General features: G+C 32.0%; 1 protein-coding gene across 2 annotated transcripts in view; it reads right to left on the reverse strand.

The window, feature by feature from the left end:
* LOC134696230 (dachshund homolog 1-like) overlaps window positions 1-18849 on the reverse strand; it is a 59457-nt gene extending 40608 nt beyond the window's left edge. Inside the window, exons 1-2 of one of the 2 annotated variants that reach the window (XM_063557910.1) lie at window positions 18230-18849; window positions 4417-4535 (exon numbers count right to left, since the gene is read on the reverse strand). In XM_063557910.1, coding sequence (XP_063413980.1) covers window positions 4417-4535; window positions 18230-18726 — 616 coding nt within the window. In that variant the 5' untranslated portion in view covers window positions 18727-18849. The remainder of the gene's footprint in view (window positions 1-4416; window positions 4536-18229) is intronic. The other variant, XM_063557911.1, reaches the window with a different exon arrangement.
* Between the last annotated feature and the right edge of the window lie 357 nt (window positions 18850-19206).

Raw genomic sequence — 19206 nt, forward strand, 5'->3', positions numbered from 1 at the left:
TTAACAAAAATGTTATTATGCCATGGCCAGATGTAAACAGCCATTCATTAGACCGAAAGAATTTACTCGAAGAACAACATAAAGACCCTGAGGTTCTTCAGCTCAGCCAGAGGGCTCAACCACAGGAGGAAGCTGACAAAGTGGCAGAATGCTTTTACCATCAGGACGGCATTTTAATGAGGAAGTGGAGGCCTCCTGATGCTACACCAGAGGAGGAATGGAGAGTGGTGTACCAAGTGGTGGTGCCTAAAGTTTATAGGCAAGAAATTATTGGTCTTGCCCATGACACCCCCTTGGCTGGACACTTAGGTATCAGGAAGACTTGCCTTAAGATTTTGCAGCATTTCTACTGGCCTAAACTTAGAAATGATGTTGCAGAATACTGCAAATCATGTCATATATGCCAGGTTGTTGGTAAGCCTAACCAGAAAATACCACCAGCACCACTTCTGCCTATTCCAGCCTTCGACGAACCTTTCAGCAGAGTTCTAATTGACTGCGTTGGACCTTTACCAAAGACCAAGACTGGAAATGCATATTTATTGACAATCATGTGTACATCTACCCGCTTTCCTGAAGCTATTCCGCTCAGAAATATCAAGACACCTACTATCGTCAAAGCTTTGATCAAATTTTTCACATTAGTAGGACTTCCTAAGTCTATACAGTCCGACCAGGGATCAAATTTCATGTCAGGTTTATTTCAGCAAGTCGTATACCAGTTAGGGATTGCTCAATACAGATCAAGTGCTTATCATCCAGAATCTCAAGGTGCCTTAGAACGTTTTCATCAAACATTGAAGAACATGATTAGAACTTTTTGTCTTCAATTTGACAGAGACTGGGATGATGGAGTTCACTTTCTACTTTTTGCGGTTCGAGAGGCTGTTCAAGAATCCCTTGGATTTAGTCCCTTTGAGTTGGTATTTGGTCATACTGTAAGGGGACCGTTAAAATTGATTAAGGAAAAGTGGCTTATTGAACATACTGACTTGAATCTTTTAGACTATGTATCTAGATTTAAAGAAAAATTGTATACTGCTTGTCAAATTGCTCAGAAAAACTTAAAAAATGTACAGAACAAGATGAAAATATGGTATGATAAAGATGCCAGGGACAGAGTTTTTGAGCCTGGTGATAAGGTACTTGTATTTCTGCCTGTCCCTGGACATCCTTTACAGGCTAAATATTGTGGTCCTTATACAATAGAGAGTAAAATTAATGATTTGAATTATATTGTAAAAACTCCAGGTCGGCGCAAACAAAATAGAGTGTGTCATATTAATATGTTAAAACCATATTTTGAGCGTACTAATGTATGTGATAGTAAACCAGTTGCCACTCTAGGCATGGTTCAATTTGAGAACAATCATGACAAACCAGATGTAATTGAACCAAATTTTAGTTGTAAATCTATTAAAGAGACAGTTAGATTGAAAAATTCAGAAATTTTGTCAAATTTAGATTCAAAACTTGCACATCTGTCTTTTGATCGTAGAGAAGAAATAAAAACTTTGGTATTTTCTTTTAAAAATCTTTTTCCAGATGTGCCAAACAAAACCACTGCTGTTTGTCATGATGTTGATGTCGGAGATGCTTCTCCAATTAAGCAACATCCTTACAGGCTCAATCCACTCAAACTTGAAGTTATGAGAAAAGAAATTAAATATATGCTTGACAATGATATTATTGAGCCGAGTAACAGTGAATGGAGCTCTCCTTGTCTCCTTGTGCCAAAACCAGATAAAACTTTTCGTTTCGTGACTGATTTCAGAAAAGTAAATTCAGTCTCAAAATCTGATTCCTATCCGATTCCAAGGATAGACGATTGTATTGACAATATTGGTCAAGCAAAATTTGTGAGCAAATTTGATTTATTGAAAGGTTATTGGCAAGTTCAATTGACACAGAGAGCTCGTGAAATATCAGCTTTTGTTACACCAGATGGCTTATTTCAATATACTGTAATGCCATTTGGCATGACAAGTGCTCCAGCTACATTTCAAAGAATGATCAATAATGTTATAAAAGATTTAGACTGTTGTTATGCTTATATTGATGATCTTATTGTATGTAGTGATAGCTGGGAACAGCATTTAAAACATTTGTATGATACTTTTGATAGATTGTCAAAATCAAATTTGACTGTTAATCTTGGTAAAAGTGAATTTTGTCAGGCCACTGTTGATTATTTAGGGCATACAGTTGGCCAAGGTCAAGTAAAACCTATTATGGCTAAAGTGGAAGCTATTTCCAAATTTCCACCTCCTACAAATAGAAAACAACTTATGAGATATTTAGGCATGATTGGATTTTACAGAAAATTTTGTTCAAATTTTGCTACTGTTGTTCAACCATTGACTCATCTTTTACGGAAAGATTCTAAATTTATCTGGAGCGAAAATTGTCAAAAAGCTTTTGAAAATAGCAAATCACTTTTAATTAATAGTCCAGTTCTGATTACTCCAGACTTTGAAAAACAATTTAAACTTGCCGTTGATGCAAGCGATGTAGGAATAGGAGCTGTTTTATATCAAGAGACAGATGATAATGTTGAAAAACCTATATCATATTTTTCTAAGAAATTAGATAAACATCAGAAAAATTATTCAACTATTGAAAAAGAGTGTTTTGCAATGTTGTCAGCACTTCAACATTTTGATGTATATTTGAATCCCACTGTATATCCTATTCTTGTTTATACTGATCATAATCCTCTCACCTTCATGCATAAAATGAGAAACAAGAATCAGAGGTTGACTAGGTGGAGTTTATTGTTACAGGAATATGATGTAATTGTAAAACATATTAAGGGTAAAGATAATGTAATAGCTGATGCTTTATCTAGAGCTTATTAAATCACTTTGTATATATTATGTATTTTTGTTCATATTATTCATGATAAGTTTTTGTTACACTAAAACTTCTTTTAAGGGGGGAGGTGTTATGATATTGTAATGATTATGTTTATTTATGTTGGCCTAATTTGTGTTGAATGGCCTGATAGTTGTTTATCAAATTATTATATAACTGTGCAGTTTATGAATCACTGGAACAATCACAGAATGATTGGAACTTTCTAGAATGATCCTTATAAAAGATGCGTAATTTAAACTTCTACGTTATTCCAGAAACTTCCATTGTAACTTTCCAGGATTTTCCACAATGTTCCATTATAGAGTGTTCTAGAACTTTCCATGACAACACTATATATACAGACACTAAAGTTTAACTCTCATAATTAAACTTGGACATAGACATTGATAGACATTAGTATTCACAGCATTTGGATTGACACTTTTATTCTACAAACAACATCATACTGGATTGCGACATTAGTAGTGAACGTAATATTCAAATTGGATTCCGAAAGATTTCCGGATACAGATAAAGATAACAGATTGGACTCATATTTTGACAGTTAAGTTAACAGTAATATTTGTGTAATACCTTTTGTAAACTTTTGTATATTAAATATTGTTAAATTTTACTATTGATTTGTGTCTTTTGTTGGCTACAATTAAAAGGCGATTTCTGGCCGTAACACCTGTAAACCTTAATAACTCCTGCTTTGTTTGCTTTTATTTACATAAAACCACAATCAAATTGCACTTTTTCCTATTCAAATATACATTAAAAGAGAGAAATATATCTAATTGACTGAGAATGATTATAAGCCATTTGTGTTATTTCAAATGAAAATACAATCTCAATTAAAGTATAAAGGGAACGTTTGACTTCTATTGTTTACACAAATGACAAGGTGCCAATAATTCTTGGGTGCGCTCTATTACAAAATGATTCAGTGTTAATGAGATATTATGTATTTGCTACAAGGTATTTAGATTAGAATGGTATAAATTTACATTTACTGTCAAACTTGTTTGATTTTCTTCATATGGATAATTAGGAAAAAACAATGCATACGGTTTAGAGATTTGAAACAAACTGTACATTTATTTGACCTGTCAGAAATTACTAATTTCAGAATAAACTTTGCTGTAGAGCTGTTTAAATTATTGATAAATAATTTCTATAATATATATTTCAAATCAAAATTCTGATTCAGTTTATCACTTGCAATTATTTATAAATTAACATTCTGTGTCTCAGAGTAGTACTGTATGTGATTAAGACAATGATTTTATAATCAAATTATATGAAAGAAAACATACTGAATATTTCTATAGTATCTAAGTTCTTAACTCAAATGGATAAAAAATCATTTCTAATCACTGTATCAACCCCAAAACTTCGTCCAGCTCTCATTTTTTTTTGCCTTTCCTCAAAATAAAATAAATCATGAGCTACAGATTAAACTTTTTTTAAGACACATTCCATTTCCACTCCCTAAAAAAATATAAAATTTTAAACAAGACTTATTATTGATAAATATAAAGTTTGTGATGTACGTACCAAATAGTCTTGGGTCATATTGGAAGTCTGTATCCAGTCTGCTTTTCTTGAGTTTCTCTAGGGTATCTGGACTAGCATGAATGGATGGACTTCTCTTTGGTGGTCGTCCTGGTCTGGCACTAAAACAGAAAGGTTCAAATCATATATGTGAAACAACATGATCTAGCTATCCAGAAATGTGAAACAACAGAATCAACTAGGAAATGTGAAATGACAGAATCTACAATGAAATGTGAAACAAGCAATCTACGAAGAAAAGTGAAACATTAGAATTAATTTAAAAAATGTGAAAATTGAAAAGGGATGTCCGTCATGCAAAAAAAAATCAAGTTCAACCTTGTGCTATTCTGTGGTTGTCCTTAATAAGTCATATATAACTGACAACTTATAGATTTTTTGTTATTCTGATGTGTGTGCTTTAGAAGAGATTTTTTTTTCACTTGAGTAATAAGGTGCTTGACATTATGTGTAGACATTTTTCTACTGTATGATACTGTATGTTTATTAACAAATGCAGCACTTGCATGAAGATGCATAAATCTTTAGACTGCAACTTTGAAAAAAATGCCAGTTGAATTATCAATGCTAACAAAAGTAAATCTTTTTTATCTTTAAAATAAATTACAATCAGCATAAAAAACTTAGATTACACTGAATTCTGCCCTGTAAATTAGTATGATTGTTATAAATCAACTTAATTTATGACAATTTCAAAGTATTTATAAAGCTGCACTTGTTGAAGTAGATACTACAATATTTTACAGTAGAAATGTATTAGATTGTAGTATGTTTCTATAAATTCCACATGTGTGTGTAAACTATACTGCAATTAGTAGGAGATCAAAGGAATATTCTTGAGTTGCCATTTAGATGTTTATACTGTGTAAATAATTTAAAATACTTGAAAACAAGGGAAAGATTTATTCAAATTTTAGAATTATTTAAATAAATTCAATAAAATATGGGTAATGTTTTATTTGAATAAGTAAGTAAATACAATATAAAACATTTTTAAATCTTTACAACCTATATTTGGTCTGAAAGATAAAAGTTAGTTCAGCTAATAAACTAAATGTACTGTAAATGTACTGAATTGACAATAAACTTCTTAGTTCCAAATAAAAGTAATGCCGGTGTCCTATAGCCATTCTTCCCCCGTGCCAAAAATTCCGGGGGGAAATACTGGACCGATCCAGTATTTCCCCCGGAAAAATTGGCATGATCCCACTTTTCCCCCTCAGCGTTATAAGGGGAAAACTAGGATCAGGCCAATTTTTCCCCCGTGAGTAGCATGATAAGCTAAGTGTTCCGCCTTATAAATAAATCTAATTCTAACACTGTTCGGTTTAATTTCCAGACTCTTTATAAACATAGTGAAATCTATGATGGGGGAAAGATTGGCATGGGGGGGAAGTTACTATATGTATACGTATTGTCAACTTTCCGCAGGGGATGAATCACAATGATCCAAAATTTCCCCAGGGGAAAGATTGGCTCATGCCAGTCTTTCCCCCGGGGGGGGGGGGGGGGGGGGAACTGGCATGGGGGGAGAATGACTATATAACACCGGCAAAATATAAACCAACTCCTCATTTTTGGTATATGAACTGCACAAGACTTGCAAGAGTTAGCTGCGGAATCGTAGCTCTTATGTCATTATGTTATTTACTATAGATGATAGGCAAGACTGTAAAGATAGGATGAATGTGAGAAGTGTTCGGATACTGTTCACTTGATATAATATTTATAAAGTTATCAAAAAGTTCCTCTTCATTGCAGTAATGTATAATAACCAGGATCCCAGGCTAACCAATTGATCTATAAACTTAGTGTAGTGATGCTTCAGAAAGGGGAAGGAAACTACAAGCATTGTGTTAAAAATATATTTCTTTAATTTACAATCGTACACAAACGTTTGATCTCAGAGCTGTGTCCATAAATATTATTGGATTTATTTGCAGTAATATAAAAATGTTTGGCACAGTATTTCAACTCATTGAGGCAATTACCCAATACAAAAAACCCTTCTAAAGTGTGTGGTAGCAAATCTTGTCATCGCAGATTCCCGTTTTTCTAGAGGATACATAAAATGTCCATATGCTTTCTACAAGTTCAAACTAAAGAGATAGCTTGTTTAATACATGTGTAAGTTTGACATTTATAAAAATGCGAATCTTTTTATTTGTAGCAACTATTCTTATATTTTATTTCATTTTACGCTGCAAGACTTATATAAAAATGTTTACTACATTCTCAGTGTTAACCTGATACAGAAAGTCAATTCCAAGGACCATCCGTGTCGATTCAGATGATGGACCCAGAATAATACGTCACAGCGCCCCTCGTTTAAATATCATTATTAAAATTAAAAATGTATTTGAAATTGAAATGGTTCAAATTTTCAACAGATTTAGATCGAGATATATTTAAGGATACAATTTCACTTTTTGAAAAGAAATATTAAAGAGTTAAATTGTTGAGCATACACCATCCTATTCATGAACAGTCAATCATAGATATATGGTTTAATCTTTGAAGTTGACAGCAGACGGCAAATTTCACCCATGGATCACTTCTTTAAATGAAAAGGCAATAGGTATCATACTCCGAATGAAATAAAAATTCAAATCCTATCTATCTCCCTAACCTGTTGACTCTGATTAAATGGCTGAATTAAAGAAGAAAAAAATATTAAATTTTAATTTAACATTCTGTGTCTGGCAAGCAGCAGGTGTCACACCACAATTCGCTATCTGCATCACAATGAATAATTTCACAATGGCCACTTTATCATTGTTACAAACAGAGCTAGCAACATTAACACACAAACACGTTTGACGTTTGTTTTTCAAAGAAAATGGAAGCTATTATTGTCAAAAAAGATTGTAACTCTTATGAATCTCATTTCTAAAGTATAAGTTTACTATTTTGAAAATTGAAATTCTTTGTTTGACGAATCTTTGTAGAAAGATAATCATATTCAATCCGTATTCTAACATTTGAATCAAATGTTTAATTCCATTGTACTATTAAATGAAAATATTCAATGTGATTTAAGCTTGCAAAACGAGCAATCAGTTCTAGGCCTGCCCACACGCATTATTAATACAACACCGCCTCTTGTCACTTTAGCTACATTTGACAACCACTCTAAAATTAACATAAATAAATTTTGGTCTATTGTTGGGCATGCAAAACACTTATTGAATTCGTATAAAATAGGTAATTAAGAATGCAATTACAAGAGATTTAATCCGTAAGAACTTTTGTTACTCGAAATGCTAAAAGATACATATCGAATGCAGCCGGCTGTATGACAAGAACACCAATTAAAGGGAGATAAATCTTTAATTTTGGGAAATATTATTCAAGTATCTACTGCCCATAAGCGATTCCATTGCACGATCTGATGCAAGATTAAAAGTTACAATTGTTCAAATGAATTTTAAAATATAAAAATTAAGTAATGTAATACATGTGCTGTCCAATCTGTAATGTTTATTAATATTAAACAACATAACTGTCACCAGAGTTACCTCCCATTCTGTTAGAAAATTGATTCTGCCCTTGTCGATAAGATCTATACCAAATATGAATTACACCATGGGATTTTATTCTTATGAATGTAAACAATCAAACTGTACCGGGCTGACTCCCATAAAAAAGGAAAACAGTATGTTTATTTAAGTATTTTTACACCTATTTATGTTGCTTTTTGACGGGACAATAAACAGATACCCGCTTCACTAAGAATGAAATCTGATCTCCTTGCCAATTTATCTCATTTGAGTGTAATTGATTTTTTTCAGTTATAAAGCCGTCCCTTCATCTTCATATTTTTGCGTCTGGGTAAAAAGTGAAAAATGACTCTATGCCTGTTGGAAATAAATATATATTTGAATATTCGACTCTTCAAATCCATGAACTTCTCACCTATTGTTATTTTTCTCCACATTCGTCATAAGAATTCTAATTAAATTCTAGATTAAATTAGGATACACCCAAAATGTATCATCCGTTTGTTGAAATATTTCAGTTGAACAAAATGAATAACATTACTAATTTTGATATAAATGTAAAAGGTTTTAAATACCACAAAAGTTGAATTTTATTAAATTGGATATGATATATTGTAATTGGAGATTAGTCATGTTCAAATGGTAGGTATTGTATTTCAAGATAAACACGGGATTGTTTTGAACCTGGAGTGTACGGATTTCTTCCTCTTAAGCACATCCTTTTGTAATTTTATATAATATGTCGTCTGTATTCAGTAAACATATATTGAATCATCAAAAATATGATGATCAAACATTTTAATCATTTATATTTTCTCGGAAATGTCTTTCGTTGTAACTATCAAATCTGACCATAAACATTCGTGACCGTCCGTCTTTTTTCACTTCGGAATGGTTGTTCTGGCATGTTTGGCAAACCAGACATACAAAGAAAAAAATGACACTTATTAAGGTCTTTAGTTAGAAATTCAACTGTAAACGGAACCGAGTTAACGCAATTCCGGGCCTGGTAAAAAAAAAGTTAAATGCTTAGTCCTATCTGGATCGATACTCAGGATCGATATGGTCCAAACTTCAGAGAGTAGGCCTATCACTATCACTTAAAATAGTAATCCAAGAAAACAAATAAAATATTAACAACCCTTTTTGTGTTGAGTTCTCATGTAATATCATATGTTTGATATCAACTCAATTTAGTTAATCTAGCGATAACGTAAAAAGGGACTTGGTTCGTATTAAAACTGACCATAACATCACTTTATAAGTTGCAAAAGACCAGTTGCATTTATTCAATTTGCAAGATTGCTTGTGAAAAATAAGCGGTGGAGTGAGTGTGTGTGTGTGTGTGCCTAAACGTTGACAGGAAAATCTTTATTAAAGATGCGTATACTCGTACATCACGTCTCTTACGTTCATATCATTCATATGGAACAACGCCAGGTGACGCTTTCAAGAACCATCACATAAATTGTAGAAAAGCAAGATGATACTTTTAAGTTTTCACTTCTAGGCTCAGATTGGCTCAATATTGACACAAATCATCTATAGTATCGCTGTCAATCATGGAATTGCTTTTTCAAATGCTTTATTCAAAACTTGTAAAAACCTGTTGTCTATATTGAATAATTTGATTAAATACAACTAAAGCTAATTAAGACAGAAATTCGATATCATTGGGAATAATAACGAAACAGTTATGTTAAATTGATTCTGGATTTATTTGTTCATCTAGCGTCTGTGTAATCGGCGGTATCAAATGTGGCGCAAAATTTGACACAAAACAAATGATATTGTTCAAATGAAAATCATTCAAACAAATAGACCGATTGCTTGACTGAGACTGCACATGCGAGATTTCAACTTTTCACACAATTAAATGATAAAAATCAAAATCAATTACATAGTTCTATTTCTGCCATATGAATACAAACATTTAATAATAAATACAAATAAAATCATTTCTATGACAAATAATCTGTCAAATTTCAATTAACAAACATACATTGTATAACTCTTGTTTTTTAAGGAAATTAAATTACAGCAACGTTTGTAGCAATAGCCGTTTCTTTAAATGGACTGCGACGATATGACGGATATATTAAATTACCAAAGGTTGAAGATTTCCGTTTCTATTTTCACCAGGTAATGTTCCCGTGTGCACCGGACAGAGACAACTGTAGTCACATAGAAGTTTCCGTTTGTATGGGAGGGTTGCCGTTTCGTGACATATATGTCAACATTGCAGTGAAGTAACTCCATATATCAAAACCTTTCGTATTTAATTATGCTTTTGTGTTCTTCCTTAACCCATTATGAAGATTGTTTTTGTTTAACGTTAGACGACTTAGTGTTTATCCTTTCTCTTTTAGGATAACTTGTTTTATTTGAATTGGTTGAAGTGCCAAGCGTTCAAAGGCAACAGCGGTTTTCAACCACTTAAACAAATAAAGAATTAACCGGTATTTACATCAAATTAAATCCAAAGACCTGTACTGTCCTGTTATATTATGTAGATAAACAAAAAGAAATTGATTTTGTTTAAATATCATTCTAAATTTCTTTATAATATTTGATTAGAAAAACAGTAAACAAATGATGTCAGGTGAAGTGACCGATCGTGTCTTTACAATGAAAATCTCCACGGTATAATGTTCTAAGACAAAAATCTTAATCGACAAACACAACCTTTACATATCTTATGTTTAAATATAATTTACATATATTTGTATAAGGAAAGAATATACAGTTTAACTTTTCAATTTCATATTTGCATCTAAAAGATTATTCAAATTTCTTTTATATCTAATTCTAAAATATGTGAAATGAAATAAACAAACGTAAGCGTGATTTTCAAGGTTTGTTCGATTACTTGGTTGGCGTTCGAACGCTCAGTCGTGGTCGCCTGTATCGTTTTTCTTTCTGCAAGTCTGCTAATATAATTTCATATAAGGTTTCATAAAAATATCAAAAGATCTTAATATTTCAAAAGGCCCTACCCTATAATTAAGCACTATGACTATTTCATGGGAAAATTTTGTCTCTTTAGGCAAAATTGCAGTGTTGTTTTGGGATAAAAATAAATTATCACTTTTTTTAAGAACATCTGTCTCAAAATGCATCTCAGAAGCAAGCCATAAAGAAAATAAGTTGGATTTAAATGCAGGTGCGGATCAATTTCCTATTTAATGTGACCGAATGTCTGAATGGGATGAAATAAAAAATGACCTGATCTTTTGTAAAAGGGTACTCCAAAGTGATATTTATCTGGTAATCTTACAATTTTTGATTGTTAGGGTGAACTTTGGGTTCCCTGGGGACACAGATGCAACAATTACTGCAGATGACAAAAAATGACATGCGGTATTGTCCATCCTTTTAAGAAAATATCAGTTGTCCATTGACGAGGGTCAGTTGTATTGTTATAAATTTATTCTTTTTTAAATTCATCTTTTTCATCCGATAAATTTATTCGTATCTTCAACAAAAGACCGTTTCACACGTATGCATTCCAATTCTTAATGTTATTTTAAATTACAAAAGTGTCATCTTAAAAGCATAGGCTGTTAGTTTTTATGACAATAAATTTTACAGAGATAAATATTAGAAAAAGAGTACCTCATTTAAATGAATTTCTTGAGTGTTTTATTAAACATTTAAATATGTTATAGCTTCAATGGCGTTTTTCTAAACCATGTGAAATTCTGCACTGTAATAAATTGTCGTAAAATAGGAGTTTTTGTTAGAAAATTATTTAAAATGTCTAAATTTCTTAAACTTTCTGAACTGATGAACAATTTGGAAGATTATAATACATAAATGTTATGCTCGCGAGTCGGCCATCTAAGGCAGCAGGATAAGAGATAATAGTAAGTTTTGGTCTGGAGAGAGAGAATGTCATTTCTAAAACGGAATTTTGGGGTAATGGATTCTTGTGATAAATTGTCAAAATCGTTAATCAAAAAACCAAGGAGGGCGAACACAAAATAGCTAATAAAGAACAGTTCAGAGTTCATGTCACAGACGTTTCTTGAACGGAAGCGCTCTTAATCTCTACAAGAACTATCTTTTCACTTTTCTGAACCGTCAGCAAACCAAGTCATCTGTATCTATACTAACGAAAAGACAAGTTTAGGAGCGAGTTTAAGTGCTTTAAATTTCAGTCAATAGTCCAACAAATTGATATCTCGAAATACGTTTTGTTACATGCTTAAAGGTGGTAGATTAATAAAAAGTACTAGCGAAGGTATTTGTTACTTTTCACTCTTTCTGTTTGTTCATTAGAATTTAAGGATCAAAATTCTATTTTTTCCTAGCACTTTCCTTCTTTTTGAAGATGCCATTCTTACAATGTAATTACAGCTTGTTTAGATACATAAACATTTTCTTAATAATCTTTTTAAATTATTACAAATATAAATTGATTGCAGTCAGTCGAATAAAAGAATTAATAAATACATTAGGTGATAAATTACAAAGCATTTAGTTGCACATGAAATAAACGTGTCAATTTCTGGCGACATTTTCAAATTAAATTGATAACACTATTTTATGTAGACCTATTAGAACTGGTAATTGATCAAATTTCTAAACAGAAAAGCGTACAACAACGGGCGGGTCACCCAGCTGACTCTGCTACTGAAATCAGTGTGCACATCGACAATTCGGCGTTCCAAATACACAAAAAGAGTTACAGCTTGCTCTGCGGTATATGGATTTTGCATATTTGAAGACTGTACAGTTACCTATAGCTGCTTAGTTATGACCAGGGGTGGTGTTCTCGAAAGTATCCTAAAATTCGTCCTAAGACATATCTTAGACCAATTTTAGGATGGACTTAGGATCAACTTAGGACACTACTGAGTTGTTTATCGAAGCTATCTCAGACGAATCTTATGTTAGGACGTCCTAAACATATCCTAAGTCGAAATTTTAAATCGTTAAAGTAATTTTTTGGTAAATCATTTATTAATGACGAAATTATTTAATAAATTTTTTTACGAATTTTATAAAAACATGTACAGAATTAAATGCATAATTACCAATGTAATTATATCATCGGATTGTTATTTAAACTAGAAAAAAACATTTGTTTTGAAATGAGAATTAAATTTGTAGTGTAATCGTATCGTGAAACACGAAGTTCAAAGTTTAAAATCATGCACAATTTTTTATACACGAGTTAATAACCGATGGTGAGTTTCATTTCATGTTCATTTTCACGTAAAATAATGAACAAAAAGCAAACTACAACCTTAATTATGCTAGGATGAAGATAGGATGCTCTTAAGACACCTTATTGGGTGTCCTAAAGTTAGGACGAAAAATGAGATATATCATAATTTAAGAGAGCGTCGAGAACACGACTTATGACAAAGATAGACTTAGGACACGTCCTAATCCTAAGATAGCTTCAAGAACACCACCCCAGGTCATTTGGTCTCTTGTTGTCTCATTGGCAAATATACAACATCTTCTCAGTTTGTTTATAAACTAAAAAAATATTGGAAAATTCAGCAGACGAAATCAACCATGAAGCACGAGACTTGCATAAGCAAGATGTTTGATACAAAAAATCAAAAGCAGAACTAAACGAGATCGTTTATGTCACTAGTATAGTTGGTTCGCTGTTTCATTAATATATATCCCACATTTCCTTATACATGTATATTTAACCACACAAGTAAAGTTGCATTTTTCCGTGTACTTTAGCAAGGAGAAATACGAATTCTATTTTTGGATAAGAATATTTCAAGTTGTAATTGATAGACTTCACAACTAGAATATGTCCGTTTATCAATTGTTCACATTCAGTTATCTTAACAGTGTCTTTTCTTTCACAAAATTGTAACAAATGATAAATTTTTATTTGGTGAAGTGTCTTGAGTGGACCTTAATTTCCAGTTGAAAAAGATAAATAAAATGTCACCTATCTATAGTGGTTGACAACTGACTATCTATTTGTCTTGGTACTCCAAGTGACGAAAAGCAGATGTGCAGCGTCATTTTAACTCATCTTTCCCAGGATGACGAGTCCCCCCTTCAGTATTGAAAATTAAACGAGTTACATTGTAAAGCTGCAATTTTTACCAGAACGAGATGTATCGGGACAACAAGTATATATGCCTCCGAATGCAAGTGGTGTTACGCCGTGTACATTAAGTAAGTCGGATCGTATGTACCTAAATATTTAACACTTAGATAACAAATAATATTGTAATACGTATATATAGGCATAAAGAAAAAATACTCAGACATGGTAGGAATAACGTAAGAATACTCTGACATGGTATGAAGTGTCATTTTGGTCTTTTGTGGATAGTTGTCTCATTGGCCATCATACTGCAACTTCTTTTTGATATACTGACTTTAACAATATGCCCAGGCTGTTGTGTGGAATGGAGCTAAACACATATTGAGTTTGGGTCATACATGAACATGGAAAGGGATACTTCTGGAGAATTATAATACACTAGCAACGACGAAGACTCGAACGGTTGTATGTCTTATGCTGCAAATGTTGATCGAATGTACATTTGTACAATTAAGCAGTGAAAGAATTTAAACTATGAGTAAAGATGATGCTTAAGAGTGTTAAATATATTAAGTTGTCCAAGATTATTGGATAATAAAATTGAAAATGGAAATGGGGAATGTGTCAAAGAGACAACAACCCGACCATAGAAAAAACAACAGCAGAAGGTCACCAACAGGTCTTCAATGTAGCGAGAAATTCCCGCACCCGGAGGCGTCCTTCAGCTGGCCCCTAAACAAATATATTCTAGTTCAGTGATTATGAACGCCATAATAATTTCCAAATTATACACTAGAAACTAAAATCAAAATAATACAAGACTATAACAAAGGCACATTAAGCCCCGCTCATATATAAAATAACAAAACTTATAGAGCCCCACAATGATAACTATCAATGGTCACATATTGAACCGAATTTCAAATCAAACTTTGTGATATGTCAATTTGAATTAATATGTCTTATCTTCCGTCAATATTACAGAAGGAAAATGGATTTGAATAAATCCTAAATATTGGATAAATTTGAATGATTACTTTTCAATTTTGACAAGTAAGTTAGCTTGTATCTTGTCTAGAATAGTTCCCATCCTTGGGGGGTCTCAAATCAAAGATCATTCCAAACTGCTCGCTTATCAAAGTAATGATAATACATCAATACATTTCCAATGCTTTGGTACAAATTTAGATATTATTTGACAAAAGAAACAGATAATTTTAATCATTTTCAATTGGACATCCTATTATCGCAATCCGAATGTCGCAATCTGGGCTATCTTGATCCTGGATTACCAGACATATATTAGCAATAACATTTCTACACAAAGCGTATATTCATAAATTCATTGATATCTGAATTAATTCACAGATAAAAGGATTTGAAACTAACCTTTTGTTAAAGATTTTCATTTTTAATACGTCACATGTTTCAGCGTTTAGCGTACGTAAACGTGGCATACTGTATTACTTTTTTTTCATAAAAAGCATTTGTTAATTAGAAGTAACTAAGGCAACAAAATGATAATCATTTAATTGTAAGTCATTAAACAAAGTAAATGTAAGAAAATGATTGTAGGTTTCATGAGGTCGGGACCAAATCTCTAATTTACGATGATGAAAATTTCCATTTGGCACGAAATATGAGAGAATGCGATTTGTTTTCGATAAGAATTATTAAAGAAATATGGCGTATTGACGGCTTATTATCGATAATGATAAAGTTTCATTAGTTAGATGATTCTTAATCTGTTTTATTGCTTCGCAGTTCAGATTTTCTGTTCCCCTCTTGATAAAATCAAGGTGTACGAAATAAATTGTTGATGATAAGACAAAAAGGGAGAAATAATGTCCAAATTAATGATCATTGTACTGTTAGTTAGAAACATTAACAAACAAATTTACAAATGCTTTGCTTTTATTTTTATTTCATTGGCAAAAAAAGATCGGTAATTTCGAAGTTATCGAAAGGCCTGTTTTATCTTCACGAAACATATCGAGTACACCTGGAACGCTCGGGGAAACTGCTGGATTTGTTTTTCCTATTATATTCTTTAATCGTTTAATGATTTATTTATTTATTTTATTTATGCAAGACATGCTTACAAAGAACTAGCTTATTTAATACATAATACTAATTATTAGTGTTTATTTGAAACCATTATTTGAATATCTCACATTGTGTAGATAAAAAGAGTCTATTTTTTGTAAGTAAACAAATAAATAGAATGGAACTTTTGAAGATACAAATAATTAAATGTAAGTTGCAACAGTCGTAAATTATGTATTTAAAAAAGATTTGAAAAAACTCTATTTATACAACAAATACTACCAATGCGGAAATGTATTAGCGATAATAGTTTTCTCTGAAATGTATCCCTCTCAAACAGATTGTTTTATTTATTCATAGGAAAATAATTACAGAAACTTTTGGTGTTGGTTAGTTAGATTAGATATTGAAAAAACAAACCTTTTAACTTTTTTTTATCTGACATGTATATTTATTGGGAATTTACTAAATATGCATGCCCTCCATAGAAAAGGCGATTAAAGCGAAGGTACAAAAGATTCAGATGACAATTTTTAAATCTATATTAAATCTAAATTTATTGGAAAACAGTTAAATCCTTGCATTCATCTCTTCTTATTGAGCGCATATGAAGCGAATAGAATTATAAGCACCGTAAATTGTCCATATTAAATTTAATTCGAATCGGTTTGATATTTAATAAAAGTTATTTACATTTGCAAAATGAAACCCTAACGATGTGTGCAAAGAATACAATGCATGGAATTCTATCACAACATCATATTTAAATCAACTGCAAAATATATTGTTAAATAATGTTTCAAGATATTAATACGTGTTTATAAATATAATGCCATCGGGACAGGGGTGAGCTTAATATATGTAAACGATGCATATTTAGCAATTCTGTTGCATAACGACTGCAGAGCTCTGTAAATGATTTGTGTTTTCTTTAAAATAAATTCAGAAACAAGTGCTTGTTTTCCATATAAATTTGTATATTTACGAAGTGTTTAGATATGTAAATTTAATAATTGATAAGAATTCATTGAAAGATAAGAAATCTATAAATTTTCTGTATTAGGCTGATAAATTTTATCTCAAATTAGAATTAAATATTTTTCGTATCAATTTATTGCCAATTACAAGAAAATGTATTAATTACACGTAATTTGACATGTGACACTGGCTGGGTGGTATCAGACGATATTACACTATGTCATCTGCAAATTACAGAGGGAAATAAAACTGACACCTCCCTGTAAACTAGACCCCCTTCAAATACCAGATATTACCCCATGCAGTTCATCAATATTATCAAATATGAAAATGATAATAAAATGTCGTAGTGTTATTGTCATACTGCTTTGGTTCTGATAAAAGAACAATGTTTTATTCATTTGATACGAGCATCCATATGTGTGCTTAAAACTTCAATAAAGGCGCTCCGTGGGACATCAATACTCCGGACCACAGTTTAATCATCACCGTTCTCTGTCTCTCTACTTGGTCCATTTGTTATTCGCGCTTACTTCTCCGACAAGTCTTAAAATACTTTAAATATGTTTTCAGATGACAAAAATAGTTTCTTGTGAATTGTATTTTTTTCTTTAAATTTCAGGGAAATCGCTACCAGGTAACGTTCTGTATAATGAAACGTATTCAAGCAGATGAAAATCATCAACTCGTGAAGAGTATAGAGTATTCTTTTGAACTTGACCATAATAATAATAAACTTATAATACGTGGCTAAATACAAATAGAAATCAATGATTTTATAATTTTATTTGAAATGAGCCACGCGTTTGTTAAAATGGACATCTTCCCTATTACCCGTCACATAATAAATTGTTGACACAGTTTTGTGGGGGTTTTGTGTGTTTACAATTCAGAACATAAATAAACATTTAACTTCAATAAAGTCACTATATCAAATGCATTTCACTTATTCTTTTGCCATTTGGAAACAAATTCAAAATTTATTATTAAACACCTTGAGATAAAAGATTATTGATTTTGATTATTTATAGACAAGATTGATTATCAATTTATCATCGATTACAGTCACGCTGAAACGGTAAATAGCATATTTTTTTCAAATGAACCAGACTTTGCATCTTCAGTGCAAAAAATATATAATTGATTTAAATAGTGCAACAGTAAAGTGATTTAAATAGTACAACAGTAAAGAAAAGTTTGAAATAATGTAAATGTCTATTATAAAGATAAAATGACGTACCTTGAATTTGTGCAGTCTTCGTACAGAACATCAAATTCTTTGCAAGAGATGAGTTTACATCTGTTGACCCCGGGCTGGATAGCTCCCAGCCCCCGGAGAATCCGGACCTGCTCAACATTACACACTACTGGAGTTATGTCTAGTCTCTTTAGTTTGGTATATACAGTGTGTAGTCCTCCAACAAGATGCTTCAGAAACAGTTCAAAAGCTTGAGGGAGACAAATAAGTTCCCTACCCTCCACAACAAAGGCGGCTATCTTGGCCCCACGGTAGTCGATAAGTTTGCACACATTGTTGTCCGGATTATTTGCTACTGGCGGTGGGGAACTGTAAGATGTCGTCTTGTGAATCTTGTTCATCAGGCTGCTGTTGAGGTTGAGTGCTGGTAACATCGTCCCGTGGGCTAGACTGATTGTCCCTGGGGTAGTTCCTGGGCTGGAGTGAGCTTGTGGTGGTGATCTAAGATGCTCCACTTTGTGCAACAAAGTTGGATCCATTGAAGTAAATACCTTTTGTCGCAACTGCAAACACAAATAAAGTTAAAAGTTAAATGTTTTAACACAAAGATAAATACATTTGTAGATATGTTTTGTGGGTTGTCGTTTTATCTTTTTTCATAATGTTACAGGCTGGATTCTAATTACTTTGAATATTATCACCAATCAGATGCGAGGAGAGATTGACTGACAGGCAATAAAAATGTTCACGCCTACTAACTCGGATCGATTACTTATGCAAATACTGCATTTATTTGTAAAAATGACATTTGTTGAACAAATTTCTAAATTTCAAGAATTATTGAAATAAAAGTCAACAATTTATTGCATTGTAAATTGTTTACATAAAAACAATGCATATCAAAGAAAAACTGTAGCGGTGATTATCATCTGAAAACTTAGAAACGAATTTATTTATACATTGGATTTTAACAAAACCGATAAACAACCGACTAAATATTTAATTCTACATTTAGAGAC

This window comes from Mytilus trossulus, chromosome 14 (assembly GCF_036588685.1).
Source record: "Mytilus trossulus isolate FHL-02 chromosome 14, PNRI_Mtr1.1.1.hap1, whole genome shotgun sequence".
In the NCBI taxonomy this organism is placed as follows: Eukaryota; Metazoa; Mollusca; class Bivalvia; order Mytilida; family Mytilidae; genus Mytilus; species Mytilus trossulus.